Source organism: Danio aesculapii, chromosome 1 (genome assembly GCF_903798145.1).
Source record: "Danio aesculapii chromosome 1, fDanAes4.1, whole genome shotgun sequence".
NCBI classification, from domain to species: Eukaryota; Metazoa; Chordata; class Actinopteri; order Cypriniformes; family Danionidae; genus Danio; species Danio aesculapii.
This window is the reverse complement of record NC_079435.1, coordinates 45,737,850-45,758,855: the sequence shown is the minus strand read 5'-3', so window position 1 is coordinate 45,758,855 and position 21,006 is coordinate 45,737,850. Positions and strand designations below refer to the sequence as shown.

At 38.4% G+C, this 21,006-nt stretch overlaps 1 protein-coding gene across 3 annotated transcripts in view; it reads right to left on the bottom strand.

The window, feature by feature from the left end:
- dlc1 (DLC1 Rho GTPase activating protein) overlaps window positions 1-21,006 on the bottom strand; it is a 209,771-nt gene that overhangs the window by 20,726 nt on the left and 168,039 nt on the right. For 2 of the 3 annotated variants that reach the window (XM_056461057.1, XM_056461065.1), the window contains 5 exons: window positions 9,175-9,246; window positions 6,696-6,777; window positions 5,019-5,082; window positions 1,881-3,460; window positions 1,145-1,324 (listed from right to left, as the gene is read on the bottom strand). In XM_056461057.1, coding sequence (XP_056317032.1) covers window positions 1,145-1,324; window positions 1,881-3,460; window positions 5,019-5,082; window positions 6,696-6,777; window positions 9,175-9,246 — 1,978 coding nt within the window. Of the gene's footprint in view, window positions 1-1,144; window positions 1,325-1,880; window positions 3,461-5,018; window positions 5,083-6,695; window positions 6,778-9,174; window positions 9,247-19,477; window positions 19,779-21,006 lie in introns of those variants that run through there. The other variant, XM_056461071.1, reaches the window with a different exon arrangement.

Genomic DNA, 21,006 nt, shown 5'->3' with positions numbered 1-21,006 from the left:
TTTATTGTCAGATTATATAAGCAATAGAAGTTCCTGTATGCACACAGTATGTGTCAACAGGATGCTGGTTTGCAAGTGTATTTAATAGGAAAACTCTAGAAGCTGAGGAGCCACTAAAAGCTGTTTCCACCTTTAGAGCATAAAAAGACAGACAGTCAGGCAGCAAACAATGGCTCTGAGCAGATTGGATAAAGTGAAACAAACGTGTGGACATCTGTGCGACAGTGTATTTGTCTTTCCGACAGACGCTGTGTGTGTGCATTCGTTTCATACAGTCACAGGCCACTTTATTAGGCTGTCCAACTGCTTGTTAACGCAAATTTCTAATTAGCCAATCACATGGCAGCAACTCAATGCATTTAGGCATGTAGACATGGTCAAGACGATCTGCTGCTGTTTAAACCGAGCATCAGAATGGGGAAGAAAGGTGATTTAAGTTACTTTGACCATGGCATGGTTGTTGGTGCCAGACGGGCTGGTCTGAGTATTTCAGAAACTGCTGATCTACTGGGATTTTCATGCACACCATCTCTAGGGTTTACAAAGAACGGTCTGAAAAAGAGAAAATGTCCAGTGAGCGGCAGTTTGCACAGACTCACCAAAATTGGACAATGGAAGATTTGACTACCTGAGTATTGTTGCTGACCATATCCATCCCTTTATGAGCCATCTTCTGATAGCTACTTCCAGCAGGCTAACACACCATGTCAAAAAGCGTGAATCATCCCAGACTGCAGCCGACAAATCTGCTATCATCTCAATATAGACCAAAATCTCTGAGGAATATTTCCATTGTTGAATCTATTCCGCAAAGGATTAAGACAGTTCTGAAGGCAGAAGCGGGTCCAATCAGATACTAGTAAGGTGTACCTAATAAAGTGGCCAGTGAGTGTATATTGTATGGTGGTTTTACAAATAGAAACTTTCTTATTCATATGTGACGATGTGCAAGATGTGTGTGTGTGTGTTTTGTGAATGAACACAAGAATAACAGGAACAGGACTATATCAGACTATACAACCATAGTATCACTGACCCTAATGGAAAGGAAGGAAAGGGGGAAAATGGAAGAGAGAGAGAGAGAGAGAGAGAGAGAGAGAGAGAGAGAGAGAGAGTGAGAGAGAGAGAGAGAGAGAGTCCTCACCAACTGAAGCCATGTTTGTTGGTGGGTGTGTATCTCTCCAGTAGAGCAGTAAGTTTGAGAAGGCTGTATTTCTGGAGTAGGTTCATCTGCAGAACTGACTGACATCCAACTTGTAGCACTGTTGATGACAGACTTGGCCTGTGGGAGCTCTGGAAACTTGGCCAGCGCAGTTTCTGGGTTCTGTAACACAAACATTCATACATATGTTACACCTAACCAAGCTCAAGCAATCACAAAATGTTCCTAACATAGACATTATGCACACATAAATCAGTGTTTAGAAACTGCACTACAGGAACCACACAATATTTATTATGGTAACACACAGACTCACATGTACACAGTACAATGTGAATAATATACCTTGACTTGCATATATTGTGTATACACACACAAACACAAGCTAAAGGATCAGCTGCAGATAACAGGGATTAATCAAGACCTCTATCACCAGGTGGGGGCTGTTAGAATTCCTGTGGCACATTCCACTAGGAATCTGTATCCTTCAAGTATCCCTTGTTATGTAAGGAGAGCCGTTCTGACATGCTCTCTCACTCCCTTGCTCCCTCCCTGTGCCTTAATTCAATGTGCTATATTGGCATGATAGCTTTCCACAGAGTTCTGCCAAAGCTTTAAACTGCTACAGGAATAGTTTGGTTGAATTGCCAATAAGAAAACATAAAACTACTCAGTTTGTGTTTCTGTTTGTGTGTGTCTGTGTATGTATGAGTTTCACCTGTTGGCTCGAGAAAGTGATGCTTCAACTCCAGAATCACATCTTTCACGTGAGCTGAGTGTCTCATCTCTTTCTGCTAGTGGGTTTCCAGTGCTGTCCTGGTCGCTGCCATTCTCTGTCTCTTCTAAGCGGTTCTGCAGTGGAGATGATGGACAAGGAGATGCAGAGTCAAGGGCTGAATCTGAATCTCCTTCCTCTTCCTCTTCATCCTCCTCCTCTTCCCCAATTCCTGTTTCTGGCCATTCATTGACTAGTTGCTGCAGACCCCTGACTCGCTCCAACACATCCTCCAGTTTTGGTTCCTCCTCTCCTTCTACTTCGTCCTCATCATCTCCCACCTCCGAGAAAGGAACATTATCATAGATACTCATTCGACTGTCTAGTGAGGCAGCAGAACCCCTCCGGGGTGGGTGGCGACTTATGTTGTCAACACCACGATAGGATCCTCCATCCGCAAGTGCTTTAGGAAAAGTGCCAGGCTTGTGGCCTTCAGGCAAATAGAAGAAGATCACACCTCCTTCCTCTTCGCGACTCTCTTCTTCCTCCATTTGTCTATTATCTGAACTCTGACGGTTGCGTCGATTGTTTTCATCAGTTGAGCTTGGCTCCTTCTTCTTATTTTGGGTCTGATGGTTCTCCTTTACATCTTGGACTTCAGAATGTTGCAGCACGACAAAGTTAAATGGGTCAAAACCTTCTAAGTACATCCCACCTCTCTTGCTGGACCCGGCTGCTGTGCTGTGACTACGTGCTCTTGACACTGGACTGGGCGTACTTACAGCACTCCCACTGCTAGCTTCTGATTGGCTACTCCCTGCACTCCCACTGCTTGTTTGCGTTGAATAGGAGATGCTTCGATTCCGGTTTGCATTTCGATCCAGAGTTGCGATGTCAACACAGTTGAGGCGACGCAGCTTGTCTTCATCAAGACCCTCCTTTAGCACTGGCCCACTGATCTCCAACCTACCATGCCCAGGAACACCTTTCTTCTTGCGCTTGGAGGCTGCATTGCTACTGGTGCGTAGACGTAAACTTTCCATGCGTTTTAAGAAGCTCTTTGCTCTTGACCGTGTGCTTTTTTCAGCTGCACTACTTATCAAGTTTGGTTTCACATCAAAAGCAAAGGTACCACGTTCCAGGGGCGATGGAAGCCCATCAGACATAGAGTCTTCATTGGCACCTGATGTTCCAGAAGAACAGACGCTGGCAACTGAGCTTGCTCTTGTAGTGGTGGCTGTATTAGCATTGGAGATGGTTGTAGCAGGACTGGATGGTACAGTTGTACTCAGGGATCCTCCTCGACCTCCACTACCAGCACTGTGCAGAGAGCCCACCTCTGGCTGTTCGCTTAGGTCTGTTAAGATGCTCTCCACACTAGCGTTAACACCCTCCTTTAGAAGGGGCCCTCTGACAAAATGCTCATCTTGGGACAGGAATGTAGTAAAGGAGCCAGTGTCCCCTGCAGGAGGGGAGAATACATCCAGGTCCAGCTGGTCCATGCGAGACCAACGCTTGCTGTCTCGCTGGAAAGTCCAACGGCCACTTATGGCACATGGCTCATCTTCATCAGAGTCCTCACTCTGAAACAATATGGAAAACAGTTATAGCAACACTTTTTTAATTATGTCAAACATGATCTGATTCATTCCCTTAATTTAATGCGAAACTGGTTTCCTCACTCTTTCAAGCTTTATGGGCATAAGGGGTCATATTCCTGAAACTTGGGTCCACTAAATGAAAAAAAGCTTTTATTGTGGTTGGCTTAGCTATGTCACAGCACAGTCACATGTTCACCATTCCCTCTCTCTGCTTTACTCGGGTTAATCTATCTCCTCCCTCAGGGCGGTAGGGATGGAAGGAAGGGGGTGGTGGACACAAAATTCCAGACCAGCTCTCAGGGTTCACACCCCAGCCTGAGAGGGCAGGTCTGGTCCCATCCCCCATCAATGCAATCACCTCAAGTAAGCCTGGAGAACCACATCTACTGTGATGGACTCCTGGACAAAGGAATTAGATATGTCATATACATGTTTGTGCTGTAATGCCGGATCTCTGTCATTACTTTAGCTGAATAGATCACAGCCCATTAAAATAATAATGTAATTTTCAAAAAAAAAAAAAAAAAGATTAGGGAGTTAATTTAGTCAATTGCAAAATACAGGACTGGTTGAGAATTGTACAGCTCTAGTTGAACAGACTTTTTGTCCTGGAGCCTTGACTAATCAGCAAAAGCAAAACTAGCTGGCCGGTTAACAGGGGGTCGCGGGATCCAGAGGTGTCTCCTTCACGGTTCATAATAACGGAGGCGACGAAAGTCCGTAAAACCTGGGTTGTTATTTTATGGCCCCTGAGGGCAAGCCTTTGATCAGAAAAAACGAAGACCTGGAGTGCAACGTTTCTTCACTGCCCACCACAAAAGCCACTATTAATTCAAAAACCTGTTTTGACTTTAAAATAAGCTGCATGGACAGGAAGATGAGGAACAGAGGAGGACTCTACCGAGGCCACCTGAACAGATCAATGCATTCCAAGAATGGTTTCTGCTTGTATGTTTGAAAAGGGCAGATCACTTCCTCAAGTCATCTCCTGACCTCTACCTTTGACTCCATCAACACAAGATGACACTAAAGGGTCATCAGCTTTCTTAACAGGACGCACACTTGACAAAGCTGTCATTGTTCTGACTTACAAGTTTTAAGAACAAGAAAAAGAAGTCGCAGTGAGACATGGCGGTTATCTTCCTAAGCTCCCTGTTGTGATTACATAGTTGGCTTGTTTGTTGTTGCATTCTAGACCTGCATGTAGTTTGAGTCATGGCTTTGGGGCAGTCTCAGACTATACACACTCGCTCTTAAACCACGCCGACAGAGCGGCGGACTGTGCATTTTCTTCCTTTTATGGTGTGGAGGGGGTTTTAGGATGCGTATGGTGAGAAAAAACATGACAAACAACAGTAAAGAAAATCAAAAGAGGGAGAGGAGTTAACGACAACCCTTAATTTGGAGATTCTGCACTTCCTCATAATTAGCCATCATGCAAAGCAAACATAAGTTATAGGCTCTTAGGATATCTGACTGGACATAAGAGTGAAATAATTCAGCAAAATAAAGAGAAAGGGATTTCTGACAAAACACTTACTCTCTTTCTTTGAGGGGTGATCTCTAATCTCATAAGAGCGCACTTGTTCAGGGTGTTCAGTCTCCTGCAATACACACACATGCAGATAAGTGAGTAAAACAGTCACAGTCATTTTTTCAAGCAGATGCACTGAAAAGGACCATGGGGTCACAAACAAAGGCTAAATCCAGTCATTAGCCTACAAACAGACTTTGCCAGAGTCAAATCCCTGGACAGAGACAGAAAGAGATAGGGGGGAGTGAGAGGGGGTGGAGCAGAGATAGAGATACAGAAGAAGATAGAAAATGATGAGAAGAAGATGAGAGAGGCGGCAGTCAAGCCTGATAATGAGCTGCTGAGGGATAAACTTCAGATTAAGGAGGAAGACATACTGGCAGAGAATAAAAAAGGAAGAAAAGAAAAAAAAGGAGGCAGAAATCTGGAGTGGCGACAACAATACAACAAAAGAGATGGAAAGCTTATCCTAGAAGCCACCTGGTTGGTGTCATGTGACCCTGAGTTGGGGGGAATGTGTGTTTGTCTACATCAGGGGGCTGGCACCAAAAAATAGCTTCCAGATGTCTCAGTTCCAGCTGGTCTATGACGGACCTCGCTCTGTGTGTAGACGCTAAGGCCTTCACTTTCTCTTTCTTTTTTTAAATTATTCGACGCTAATGCGTTTGACATTTTAAATATCAAAATGAAATCTGACGATGATCAAAATCAGACTATTATATATGTGGAAAAATGTAAGAAAAGCATGTTCAAATATGATTTATTTACACTTTATTTTACAGTGTCCTTGCTACATGTAATAACAGTAAATAATTCATGCAACTACACCAAACTCTAACAATTTGTACATGTTAATATTACTTTGTCCACAATAGTAGGGACACTGTAAAATAAAGCTAAGAATCTGGATTTTCTCTATTTTAAAGGGATAGTTCACCCAAACTGAAAATTGTCATCAAATAATCAACCCTTACATGTTCCAAAACTCTTTCTTTCTTTAAATCACAAAAGAACACAAATAAAATATTGAAGAGAAAATAAAATATTTGGAATAAATCTGGAACCCTGTAGGCATTGACTTCCATAGTATTTATTTTCCTGCTCTAGAAGTCAATAGTTGCAGGTTTTCAGCTTTTAAGGTTATTTATATGGCACCTTTCACAGACATTAAGTCACAAAGTGCTTTACAATAAGAGTAAACCAGAAAACAGGTAAAATAACACATATCAATTAAAGAAAACATATTAAAACAAGTTAAAAATCCAAGTACACAAACACTAATACTGTTAATTAAAAGCTTGACCAAAAAGATGTCTTTAAATGCTTTTTAAAAAGAGTCCCAGAGTACAGAAGGCACGGTCACCTTTAGTGACCTTCAGATCTTGAATATAAAGAAAATATAAAACATTTCTGTTAAAATATTAAGCTGCTTTGACACAACCTACATTGTAAAAGTGCTATATAAATAAACAAGAATTGAATTAAATTAAAAAATATATATTCTTTAACAGATTAATGAATCTAGTAAAGATTTGAAACCACTTGTGGGTGAGTAAATAGTGAGTACATTTTAATTTTTGGATAAAGTATCACTTTAAACATACACATTCATTTAGGAGTTTTAAACTCTGCCTATAAATTAGCTTAATAATCATTGTCTTTTAATAACTGCATGTGTCGCACCTGCACAAGGCTTCTATGGCATCTTGATCCAAGAAGTCGTGATCTCTGGTAACTGAGGAAATCTCAATCGGGAACTGACCGTCTGAGAAAGAGAAGGACAGAGATTAATTTTAAAACAACTGTTCATTTAAGTTCCAGTGTTATTGTATTTTTTATTTTTTTTTTATTATTATTTGTATTTTTTTTCGTTTCCTTTTTCTTTCTTAAAAAAAAAGAAATAAAAATAAAGTATATATATATATATCTATATATATATATATATATATATATATATATATATATATATATATATATATATATATATTTAATATAAAAAAGATGGAAGCCCAGTAAACAGAATGACATGCATGTTAGTGGGCTGTTGGCAGCAAGTGGAACAAGTGCTATCCATCATATGCACACACACACATAAACCTCCCCTCCTCCGGTGTTGAAATGGTAGAGGAAGTACGTCTTAGCCAGCCAAACAAACACAGCTGCAATACTGCAGCGGCCAACAGTGGGAGGTGTGTGTAGAAAGGGGGTGCTGGAATCACAATAGGTGCTCAGCAACCCTCAGACTGTCATTATTAACTGAGTCTTTAACAACTCAAGCTCATTAATTAGATTTTAGGGCAATTCAAAGTCATAACTTTTTAAGGTTAAACACATCAATGTGTACGTGCATTTGTACAATAATCTATGGCAATCTTATTTTCTCCGTGAAGACCTTTTACCTCACTGTACTGGCTCAGCCTTATCGATATGATGAAATCATAAAAGCTTGGTCACAATTCAGATTTCTAAAACTGATAACACTCCTCGCAGGTAGCACGATGGCGGGAATCAGTAGGTCAAAAGTGTGTGATGTTGGACATTGACTGATAAGTGTGGCATTATCTGTCGGTAAGTACAGCAATTTCTCTAATATAAAAACACAGTGCCACCTCAGCCGAATCATTAACACACCTTGGGTGTTGCTTAATTGTATGAAAATAAGATAGAGGCAATGACAATGATAACAAGACTAAATTAAATATAGCTCAAATATTCAAGGGAAACAACACTGTTCCATAACAAAAGCATTATTATTATTATTATTATTATTATTGTTGTTGTTATTATTATTATTACAAAATTAAAAAATCTAAATTGTAAACAAAAGTCAAAGTTAAGTTGGCAGTAAATAGTTTTACATCCTCAATAATGAAAATACCTTCTTTAACGCTTCATTCGCACGGGGCATCAGCGTCAACGCTTCCCATTAACTTTGAATGAGTGATGCCAGGCATTGCCGAACTACATTGTGGATTCATCAGCACCACTTCAGTGGTGTTGCTCACTGAAGAAGTTGGGAATTTCGCAACTTTTTCAAGCGCTAACGGAAGCGTCAGCGAATCAGATTGCTTCATGCAAATACACCAGCTCAGACAGTAGCCGGTTGCGGACTAATTGGCTGACGCTGCTATGACAATCACGTCAGCTCCAACTTCAGACACGGCATCTGTCAAGCATTGACGCTGCACCCCCGTGTGAATCGAGCATAAGAATATCATCTTGACTCTTTTAAATCCTTTTACTACTTTATTGGGACAGTAAGAAAAAAAATATTGAGAGAAAGTGGGAAAACAAGAGGGAAATTAGGGAAGTAGTAGTTTCGGGTTATTAATCGAAAAATAATCGAAATCGACATTGAGAACCTGTAATCGATCAAATTTTCCAGGTCAATTTTTTTCAATTACTTACCCTACCGCATGAGGAGTCACGTGACCTCGCTCTGTTAGTTACTTTTGTGTTACTTTGCACTATGCTGTCAATGATTGGAAGCTGCACCAGAGATTCCTTGAGATGGCATATTTTCCATTACATTAAACTTACTTTTAAATTAAAACATTTGTTTACAGAAGATGCAAGAAATACACTTTAAAATATGCAAGAGTTGTTTTATTTAGAAGAGATGCTGGTTATTTTCTACTTACAATATGAAAAACATTGAAAATACGTCATTTTGTTTCCAAAAGTGCAAGTTATTTATTTTCATAAGTAAAAAGTGACTGTTGGTTTAAGGTAATGTGTGTTTACATTTCAGTTGTTCAATGCTGATGTTCAATAAATAATCATAGCCAGTAGATAGTGTGTGTTAACTTCAATTATTTTAAAATCAAGTAACTCACTCTTCATTCGGAAATCTCTCACTTGTAATATTTGAGCATATTTGCGGTACAAAACTTGTCAGTGAACTATGAGGGCAAAAAAAATTAATAAATAAATCAAGTAATCATTCATTAATCATAATTGAGTTCAAATGTTCTATTAATTGAGTTTTGATTTAAGGCAAAATCGTCTAGCCCTAGGAATTAGCACGATGAGTGCATGGAATGACTATTAAGCCACACCATTCTAATTTGTTTTTAAAGGAAAATGCATGCTAAAGATGCATTGAATAAAGCTTAACTGATCAATGTGAAAATATAATATATCAGAGAGACAGTAGTCCTACCTTCATAAAGCTGAGCATACTGTGGAAAACCTGCAGCCCTCAGCCATGTACACGCCTCCTTCGCCTCAATTTCTGTAAAACAGAGAGGGAGATTGACATTTAAGATGGATCATTTTATACAAAAACAGTAAGATGAAGCATTAATCACCAAATCTTTGATTGGAAAGACTCACGTTGTTTTAAGCTCAGGCTATCCTGACTTGTCAACCTGGCACTAAAGTGCAACGTTTTAGACAGCAGTGCTAAGTGACCATTTAAAACACTCAGAACTATTGTAGGAGCAGTGGAGAGGCGCCACATCCCTGTCCATTAACTGTGAACGGCACTTTAGATGCCACATGCCAAATGGCAAACACCACCGAAAGCATCTTGACTCCTTCTAGAGGTCCGTTTCACACAGCAAGGTGTCAGAGTTAGGGGTTTAACTGTGATTCTGTCACTAGAGGCGATTATCTGACTAGCAACACTTGCTCTGTGTATGTACTTGCTTAAAAATGTATATATGAAACCAAAGTATGAAATTACAAAGCTAGAGTATTTTAAAAGCAGTCCAGGTCATAGTGTGTGTGTTTATTAGACTATGTGATGGTGAATGGGCAGATAAAGATCTCTAAGATTGCTGAAATGAACTCAAGCAGGCATGACGCAGGAACTGGCGAGTTACTGAGATCGCAATCATTCCTGATAGCCATTGTGCCCTTAAGCAACACACTTAACCTCAGATTGCTCCAAGGGGATCTGTTAATGCAAGTTTTGGATGGGGAAAAAAAGCAACTAAACTCTTTTTGTATTGGTGTTAAAGTGCAGCAGAGACCCTATCAGTGCCCTCTAAAGGTATAACGCAGCTAATGCCTCTCTCCGCCAAATCTGCTGCGGCCTATCACAAGTACAATCTACACAATTACAGCACACAATAGGCTGTAATCAGCAGAAAGGGACCTCTCGCTTTTCTTTTCGGCTAATTGCACAAATTCCAACTCCTAAAATTCCAATTATTCTAATTGCGATGATGCCGTGCACAACTGACAAGACCACCTGAGACAGGTTCCCCATAATTTCAACAGAAAGAAAAGGAGGCCGGGGATTAGGATGGGCTAAATGAAAGAGACGTGAGAGAAAGACGTGTGTAAAAAGACACTGCTGACTTTACCCAGAGGAAAGGACACTGTCTCTACTACTGTCTCTACTAGCGGGGATACGTGACTCCCCACTCGAACAAGCGTGAGAGCGACGGCACGCATGACAACAACAAAGGCACGCGATAAGGGAGGTCCTCGACTGCTGGAGAGAGAAGAAGACAACATCAGAGAGGGAATATTTCAAAACGTGCTTTGACAGCAAGAACAGCCATGGAGAAAATAACATAAGAGACTCAATCGCACACAACTGTCTCTCCATTCTCATGAAGTCACATCAATGTAATGGGATTCCTCTCAAGCAACAGACAGAATTTTGCCTAGAAGCACTCATTTTTTGGGGGGGAGTTCATGAACTTTAAGGAATGTCCTACACTTAAAATAATGACACACTTTTCTGGAATGGTCTGTAATAAGTGCTGCGGCTTCCTGTGTGAGTCTACAGATGTGTGCTAGCTGCTAGGCACCACTGAAGATCATCCAGCTGCAAGAATGTTATGCATTTAAATGTAAATGATGGAGGGAAACACAAACACACAGACTCCACGGCAGTGTCTCACCGACTGGCTTTTCCTTTCATTGGCAAGTTCTCCCCCATCTGATTACAAAAAAAGGTGCCTGTCTCACTCCAATGGTAAATAAGGATCTCTACCCAGAGACGGCATCACAAAAATCAGGCAGAGACGTGAGAGATTACTGGGGCCTTTTTTCAGGAGAAGCGTCTAAGACCCAAACCAAGTATTTCCCAACCCTATGGACCCTTTTCACAATACTGTTATGACACATTTAACAGTTATCATAATCTTAAATCCTTGAAAGTTTTTAATATTCAGATTTTTTTTTTAAATCATATAACCATTTATTTGCATTTATGAATGTATTATATCATAGGTCTCAAACTCGAGTCCTGGAGGGCCGCAGCTCTGCACAGTTTTTCTCCAACCCTATCAAACACAGCTGATCCAACTAATGAAAGTGTTCATGACTCTTTTGAACACCTCAATTATTTAAATCAGCTGTGTTTGATAGGGTTGGAGCAAAACTGCAAAGCTGCGGCCCTCCAGGAATCCAGTTTGAGACCTATGTATTATATCATCTTTTCATCACATTACAAAAAACAAATTATGTAAGGTGTTTCTAATGCAGCATCTATGGGGCTGAGGGTAATTTTGACGACATTTTCTCTTGTGGCTGCGCTTATCAGTCCCACACTATTTTTTTTCTTTTTCTGAAGGTTCTTGATAACACCATCGTGGAGTTTTTCTTTTATTATTTCAGAAAATAGGGTTGTAAAAAATGATTTGTTGTACTCTCCCATTCACTGCGCTCTAAGTTTACTCAGCTATGATGCCTTTCGCTTCTGAGAAACCCGGAAGCCCAACACTAGACATTGTTGAACTCTTCCTAATCAAACACACCTGAATCACCTAATTATGGCATTAGCAGACACTTCAAGACTTGAAGTGGGTAGGTCAAATCGGGGAACATCTAAAATGTATGTTGCTGAGGAGCATTTACTAATGCTCAAATGATCCATTTTGATTCCAAGAGGAATCCACATGCTCTGAAATTCTGAATGAGCGTGAACATTTCACCATGCTGACTGGCGGAAAACAGTTTGATTTCTATTGACAATGTTAGTCTAGGAAACAGAAACCATCAGCAAGTCTGCATTTAATTTCAGGATGAAACAATTCAATTTTAAAAAGAGATCTACAGTGCTCAGCATAATTGAGTACACCCTATTTTGAAAATTAATATTTGTATCAATTTTTCAGTAAATATCAGCAATGTATTTTGGTGCATTTAAACAAAACAGATTTATTACACAGATATATCTATTAAAATAATATTGTAGTCACCAAACGTATTTAGAAATCGAAAGATAATACAATTAAAATCAAGCAAAATATTGCAAAAAAAAATAAATAAATAAATAAAAAAAAAAAAAAAAATATATATATATATATATATATATATATATATATATATATATATATATATATATATATATATATATATATATATATATATATATATATATATAATAATAATTACAACCTACAAAATTTCAACTAAATTGTTGAAGTTTTTGCTTCCTTGATTTTTCCTCATTTTAAAATATTTTTCTATAACATATCAATTTGGGTATACTTGTTTTTGGACCATTATCGTAAGTTATTTAGTTAGATTAGCTCCAGATTTGGCTTCAGTACTGACTAATCTAATGTATATGCACAAATATAATATTGTATAGCTTCTAGGCATCGGCCAGTAAAATATTCTGACAGTATTATAACCTTGGATAAAACTTTTTTTCCCTTTAAACACAGTATATTTTATTTTGAGAAATATTTCAAATATTTTGGAACAGTAAACATGTCAGACTAAATTAATTATTGACTTCTGCTCTCTTCATTTGTTTCAAAAACAGATTTTTTTAACAATTTAAAAATGCCATCTTTGGATATCTTTTCTGTTGGTGATACTGTTGTTCTAAAAAAGCGTAAATATAAAATATACACATACCTTAGGAATGGTATTTAAAACCTTGACTTTTTCAAACCGCGGTATACCTTCAAAATGGTTATCATCCCATGCCTAATAGTTTCCTATTAAAAAATTAATTTAAAAGATAGTTTTGTGAGGGGTGTACTTATATATGCTCTGCACTGTAATTGGAGACTAAAATATAGAGTTAAACTCCTCACAGGGTACATTAATCACAGCTGTTCGCCCACAAACACACTTAAACATGCTGTCTTTATGAAGATAGATAAGTGTAAACACACTTGAGCAGTTGTTTCTGACTCTCTAACACTGCTGGATGTCAAGCAGATGAATTCAGGCTGCTGACACTGTTTTTTCACCATCTCAGCATTCAAAGCCATACACACATCCGCGTTTAATGTTCGAATATGGGCCACAAGTGTAGAGGTTGTGTTTGTGTGTGCACGTCGCATCCTGAGTTCTCCCCGCAAGTCTGTGCGGATCCCTGCGCCAGGCGGCGGCCGCACTTCCCTTGCCTTTCTGAGGCTGACGGGAAGCCAATAAGAGCGGCTCATTCCACGGTTGCTATGGTCACTTTATAGGACACACCTCCTTTTGTTCAAGGCCAGATAATGGAGGCCTTCAGCGCCAACACAAACACAGAGAACGCCTTACATCCTGTAACACACACACACACACACACACACACGGAATGTCGAACGTTCGACCTCAGAGAGGATGAGAAATAGGTTGAACCTCCCCAGTTAAATAAACAGCCTTTGATTCTTCCTTGATTGTAAAACACATAGGTTTATATTTAAAGAAAACTATAAATTTCAGATACAAACACATCAGATTGAGCAACCGAAGCAACATTGTGTTAAAAGGCAGATTGACGTCAATATTACTTCACAGAGTTGGATGTTCTAACACTTTTCCCCTTATTATGATGACACATTGTATGTTTCCAAGCCAAAAACCTTATCCCAGAACACCTGTACATGTAATTTTGACAGAGATGTTAACAGTTACGCAAGTAATAGGTCATCTTCATCAGTTAAGCAACAGTTTAGTCATGATAGAAATAAAACGACCATCAAGAATTGAACAAAGTGACCTAGTGGTGACCCATACTATTGTTTGGTCTCTATAGGAGTTGCTGATGTTAAAATCCAGAGCTCATGTTAGTTAATGGTTGATAAAATTGCCATATGCAAATATATTATAATAAACTAGCAGTTTAAAATCACCAAAGTCTTGCTTCTTTCCCTGAAAAGCATGTTCATTCATCAAATAGCTTTGATTTATGCAAAAAGGAGTCAGGAATCATCATCACCAGCACCTCCCATCACTCTTCCTCTCTCCATCAGCCTTAATCTACTATCCATCTGCTTCATATCTTGGTGCCAGCCGCCTAGTGGATGCATGACCTGTGACCTTTGCAATGGGACGATGACCTGAGTCCAGCACACAGGATGTCTGGGCGGTATCCGTCACAATATCATATGACTTTGTGGTGGATTCTCATTTCATACAGTATTCACACCACCAAGTGCTTCCATGTGTATCAAATGAAAAAATAATATTTTTTCGACAAACAAGCCATAGACAGAGGCAGACTACAGCCTCCAGACCCAGAGAAAGACAGACAGACATAAACTCATGGGAGAACGTCCTATGAACCCGGCCAATGTTGATTTCCTGCTAGCTGGATCTTTTTTGCCACTTCTAAATTTACCCTTCCTCCCCCTTTTCTTCCTCCTCCTCTCTTCTCTCTCCTCCTCTTCCTCTTTTTCCTGTCACAGGAAGTTCTCACAATCGCTGACCGATGGTTCCTCAGCATGGAGGGAGGAGGTAGAACCTTTGTGCATGAATATGTGTGTGTGTAAACGAGTTTGTGTAGACAGATCTCTCCACTATGGAAGATAGTAGATAAAAATAAAAGGGTGTATTTGCAAGAATACTACAAAGACCAACTTTAAAATGATCAGTTTCTAAAATAGGGCGTCACAGTGGCACAGAAGGTAGCACAATCGCCTCACACCAAGAAGGTCGCTGGTTCAAGCCTTGGCTGGGTCAGTTGGCATTTCTGTGTGGAGTTTGCACGTTCTCCCTGTGTTCGCGTGGGTTTCCTCCTGGTGCTCCGGTTTCCTCCACAAGTCCAAAGACATGCGGTACAGGTGAATTGGGTAGGCTAAATTGTCCATAGCGTATGAGTGTGAATGAATATTTCCCAGTGATGGGTTACAGCTGGAAGGGCATCTGCTGTGTAAAACATATGCTGGATAAGTTGCTGGTTCATTCCACTGTGGCAACCCCAGATTAATAAAGGGACTAAGCCAAAAAGAAAAGGAATGAATGAGTCTCTAAAATACTGAAGATAATTTTACAGAAAACATTCTGTGTTGTTCGAACCCAAATTTGGGCAAAATTTGGACCAACTTAATGGCTGGGTTAAAAGTTACTTGATGGAATTAGCACAAGCATATTTTACCCAAATTTTGGTTAAAACAAACCAGATTTTTTACATCTTTAAAGAACTTTATGTGCTCTTTCTTGAAATGCTTCCATGGATATTAATAATTCTTCATAGAACCATCATTGCTAGTCAAGAACCTTTATTTTCAGTTGTATTTTCAATAGTGTGGCTAAATTCTGTAGTCTGGTTTCAAGTCTGTGTGTTAAACTTAATGAGATAGTTCACCCAAAAATGTAAATATATTCATAATTTGCTTACCCTCAAGTGGTTCCTACATATATTCATAATTTTCTCACCCTCAAGTAGTTCCTACTTGAAGCATTCACGAGTTTCTTTCTTATGTTGAACACAAATAAAGATATTTTTGTAGAAAGCTGAAAACCACAACCCAGGCTCATTCTGAAAATGTACCTCTGCATTTCTGGACTGTTAAATACGTCCCAGGAGCTACAGTTTTTTTTTTTTTTTTTGCACTTTTTGTTTTTGAGAATCTACAAGAGGCCGCTGTGTACACTTTTTGAGATCTCAAATTTCTCTAGGGAATGCCATTCGCGCATGCTGTTCTCTTGTAAATCCACCAGATGCTGCTGTCAACTGACTGACTGATCGACTGACCCACCCTCCCCCTTCCAACCAATAGTATTTTAAAAAGCACAGCTTGACTAGCGCCCACCCGCTTCCCTAAACGCAACTAACAAATTTAAAAAGCAATTCATAAAAAGAAAAGCCCTCATCTGATTTTTACCACATTTTCCAATCTTACCACATTCTCGCCATGTTATTTACTTGTATATTTTACTGTTTGCCTTCTGTTTTTGTCTTATCCGCTTTCTGGACTCGTACCCCGTCATCATAGTCATCTACTCTCTCCGTCTCAGGTTCATCGACGTACATGGAGAGCTAATTGGACAAACTGGTAACAGCAGGAAATACAGCCGTCCATACGATGATAAGCAGTCAGCTGGTAAGCGCGAAAAAGAGGCCGTCATACCTCCCCGTAGTGTTCATTTAAATAAAATAAAAAAATGCAGCCATACGTACAACTGGCTACATAACTCACTATCTCCAGAAATGTATATAGGGCTACGTTTTCAGAATGAGCCTATGTTGGAAAACCATTGACTTCCATTGTAGAAAACAACAAATACTATGGAAGTTAATGGTTATATGTTTGCAAACATTTTCAAAATATCTTCATTTGTGTTCAACAGAAGAAAGAACCTGTAAAACAAGTAAAGGGTGATCAAATGATGACAGATTTGTCATTTTTGGTCCAACTATCCCTTTAAGGCCTTTTATATCCAGTAAATGGTCCCATTCTAGTTAAAGAGTCCTTGCTTCACATGAGCAGCCGACAAACATCAATATCCGTCTTTGAGCAGAACTAGGAGGAATTTTATCAGCGATTCATGTGACCTGATGTCTTATTTGCTAAACCGCCTCCAAGACACTGAGCTCTTTATCTTTCATCTTTCCACACATACACTTTAAAATCTGCAGATCAAGAGCAGTCATACATCATTTACTGAGGATCACGCATATCATATTTTGGCATGGCATTCTCCAGACATATGGGGGTAGATAGCTCTGAGAAATGAGAAGATCCTCTCCATCTGGTCACAAACACAGGGGATCATGAGGTTACGCCATCGCCACAGTCACTCAACACCGCACTGCTATCCCACAAACCTATGTGCAGATGGGTCCATTTATGCGCATCTCAGACTCTCTGACAGATTTAAACATTAGCTATCACTGACCTGGAGACAGCTTGGCCAGGTCTGGTGACTGGCCACTTTGTGTCATGCCCTGCTGGTCTCAGGTTAGATGATTGGATACGCTCAGTGATATGCCACTCTATCCATTCCATCTATGATCAAAAGATTGCTTAAAGGGGCGAAGAAAGATAGACCCTGCTCTAATTTCACAGAGGCCTTCTCATACACCAACCAATCCCAAAGCAACAGCAGCTTGGTTACAAAGACCAATCACCAGGCAATAACCGACATTTGTGACCAAAAAAACTGCCTGCATATTTATAAAATTGAAATGAAGGATCCATTTGGAGTGTTTTCTTTGAGTCTATCATGTTCAGGAAAATCCATGACCTTAGATTACCAGGTTGAGCATGTATATCAACTTCAAAGTGACATGTTTTAAGCATGGGATTCTTTCCTTTGACTCCTCACTGACCTGCTTTACTGTCTTATCACCTGAAGTTAACATGACCCAAAGTTTATCGACCTCGGCTTAGATTGAACAAGAAAAACACCAGACATGGAACCTTCACAGTAACAAAACATTCATTCATTCATTTTCCTCCGGCTTAATCCCTTTATTAAACAGGGGTTGCACAGCGGAATGAACTTCCAACTTATCCAGCATATGTTTTACACAGTGGATGCCCTTCCAGCTGCAACCCAGTACTGGGAAACATTCATACACACTCATTCACACACATACACTATGACTAATTAAGCTTATTCTATTCACTTATACAGCATGTCTTTGGGCCGGAGCACCCGGAGGAAACCTACCCGAACATGGGGAGAACATGCAAACTCCACACAGAAATGCCAACTGACCTTGCCGGGACTTAAACCAGCGCCCTTCTTGCTGTGAGGTGACAGTGCTAACCACAGAGCCACTGTGTCGCCGCAAAAAATCATATACTTTGAAACACTGCATTCTTCAATCTTCAAGTGAAATATTTTGTGTTATTTTGTATGTTTTTAGTTATGTTAGATAGATTTGTGTTAGTATAGAATATTTTATTTAGTATTGAATTGTTTCCATGGCTACTTAAACACTGACAAAAGTTGGTAAATTTTATTTACCAAACAAACAAACAAACACGCAACAGGTATGATAAACAATAGGTATGGTAATATGAACAACAACATAATTATTCTGACCTCTACCTGTTTATTAAATCATTAATTTAATTCATTCATGAAATTAAACAAAACATGTATAGGCCTATTGCATTTAACTATAGGGATGCTTGAACACGCGCGCGCACACAAATACAGAGGCTGTGTGCGTTCAGAATAGCACATCGCTTACTCCGCGCGCGCTCTTTGGGAATGTCAGATTGCAGCAACTCTTCCCCCAACTCTCATTTAGTCTGAAAGAGAACGCAGACCGCGCAGCACTGACGAAAAACTCTTATCTCCGAACTATGTGAAATCAACTCAAAACCAATGGAGACGTGTCGCGATTTCTTATCAGACAGCCTGGAGCGCCGGCAGCGCGTGAAACGTATCCCACGCACCACCCAAATAATTACACTCTTGCACACTAAATTTTAGGAAGAGATAAAAAATCTACAGGAAAATAACAGGAGAAGAAAATTATAAAGAACTTAAATCATTCCACGATTAACCAAATCAAACTATAGTAATGTACTAGAGTATTTTAGTTACTATAGTAAGGTTTTACGTTATTAAACGCACTCCCCAAAAGACCACCAATACAAAAGTATAGTGTGCATTCTGAATAGTCATTTTCAATCACTATATTCTAAGATGTTAATGCGTAAATATACCTGTTTCTGCTTCAGTGATCTTAAAACACGATCTTGGGCTCAAACTTTTTTGTTGGTCAGATTATTTCTTACTAATGTTACAATTCCCAAAGCTTGCATGTTGTAAGATGAATATGAATTAACAAGCAATAAACTATGCAATAGATATACACATAAATGCAAAGAGTGTGGCATGGCCATTATATCACCTGACAGTAGCAAAGTTGGTACAACGATTATGGCTAAAATTAGGCAATTTACATTAAAACAGCTGAGCTATGTATTGCGAAGGACATCAGAAACAACTTCAATAAATGCTGATATTCATATGACATTATGATTTATCGTATCTTAGTTTAAATTCACTTCAAGTCAATTAAGCCAAATCATTATTGATGTTGTTTAAGGTGTGATATGAAATATCTTAAGAGGACCTAATCTTATAAACTGGGCCAATTAAATAATAATAATAATAATAATAATAATATTAATAATAACAAAATATTATTAATAATAAAAAGTTTATAAACCTGTGGAAAGTGATGCACTGGAATAGCCAGTGCGTTTAAACGTCTGTAGAGTAAATAAAGAGACAAATACATTTTCTTAAAGTATAAGAGTTCATGGTAATAGAAGAATAAACATTTATTAAACATACGAAAGTGTACTTACGAGTAAGGATCATGTTGTGTTTTCTATGAATCACGATAGTCCTTGCGATGTGCTTGACGAGTGTTCTTCGCGTTAATCCAACATTACAGCAAAACTGGCATATTCCAATAAGATGTGAATTACATAAAGAAAAAAAAGTTCCTCCGAATTAAATAACGTTTATAGAAAGTCCAAAGACCAAAGCGCAAAACATAAATCCATGACTGATTTCCTTTCCTGTCTGCTCAGGGCAAAAAATTCCTCACTTCAGCAGAGAGAGAGATTGAGAGAGCTGTGAACGGACTCCCGCGTGTGAATGTGAATGAACAGACTGATTCACTGTTTAGGAATGGGAGGCTGGAGGAAGAGACTCCTCCTTCCCGCACAGGACACCCTCAGGTGGGCTTTTTGCTGTTCTAGTCTAGCGGAGGTGGAGCTACTGTTCAATTGTCAAAGCCGGCTTTATTGGCGAGACAGTTTATTGTCTGCACTGCTGCCATACAATTATGGACACGATAAAATTAGTAATAGGATAAGTAATAAATTCGTAGAAATGTATATTACATTATGCACAATAATCTTCAAATAATACATAATGAACATTAAAATATATATATATATTTTTTTAATTACATCCAAAAAAAAAATTTCTGTAATAATTCATAAAGTTCAGTTGGCTCAAACAACAGACTTTAACCCTTTAACTGCCTACCAAATTTAGAATATTTAAAAAAAATATTTACACTACAGCATTGTTGGTTTACAAAAACAAAAACAAAATAAATAATTCTGTTGCACTACTACGCTTGATTTTTGTTTTACTATAAAGAAAAACAAGAAAACATGTTAAATGAGAATTTGAAATATTTTATGGCATACTTCAAAAAATAAAGATGATTTAGTGTTCAAAAATGTTTTATTTTGATAATGTTTTTAAATAAACTGGTCTTTCACTTCATATTTTCCTAGTAGGCTATATGTATAAATTCCGGTACTTTTACCACCGGCATATCAACCATTTGGTAGACGTTGATATTTTAGAAATTATGGGATGTGTTTAAAAAAAAAAATTATTATAGTGTAATATACATCAGTGTCATAAGTGATATAAAAAAAATCACACATGCTGAAATGCATTAAATACCAACTTATACAAACCAAGCAGCATAAACCATAGATAAATTAATAGAATGAAGCATATAAAATTAAGAATTTAACGTTCTGACTTATCCCCACCTCTAAAAATAAAAATGTAATAATTTTCCTTTGACTTCCGGCCAAACAATAAATAAATAATAATACAGACATAATAAATGAACAAAGCAAAAATAAATGAATGAATAAATAAATAAGTATAACATGAGGGAATAATATAAAATAAATAAAATAAATATTTAAATGTAAAAATATTAAATATTTTAATTCTAACTATATAAATATTTGGTCACATTTTACAATAGGGTTCATTAGTAAATGCATTTACTAACACAAACTATGTATGAACAATACTTGTACAGCATTTATTCATAATTCAGCATTTACAAGTGCAA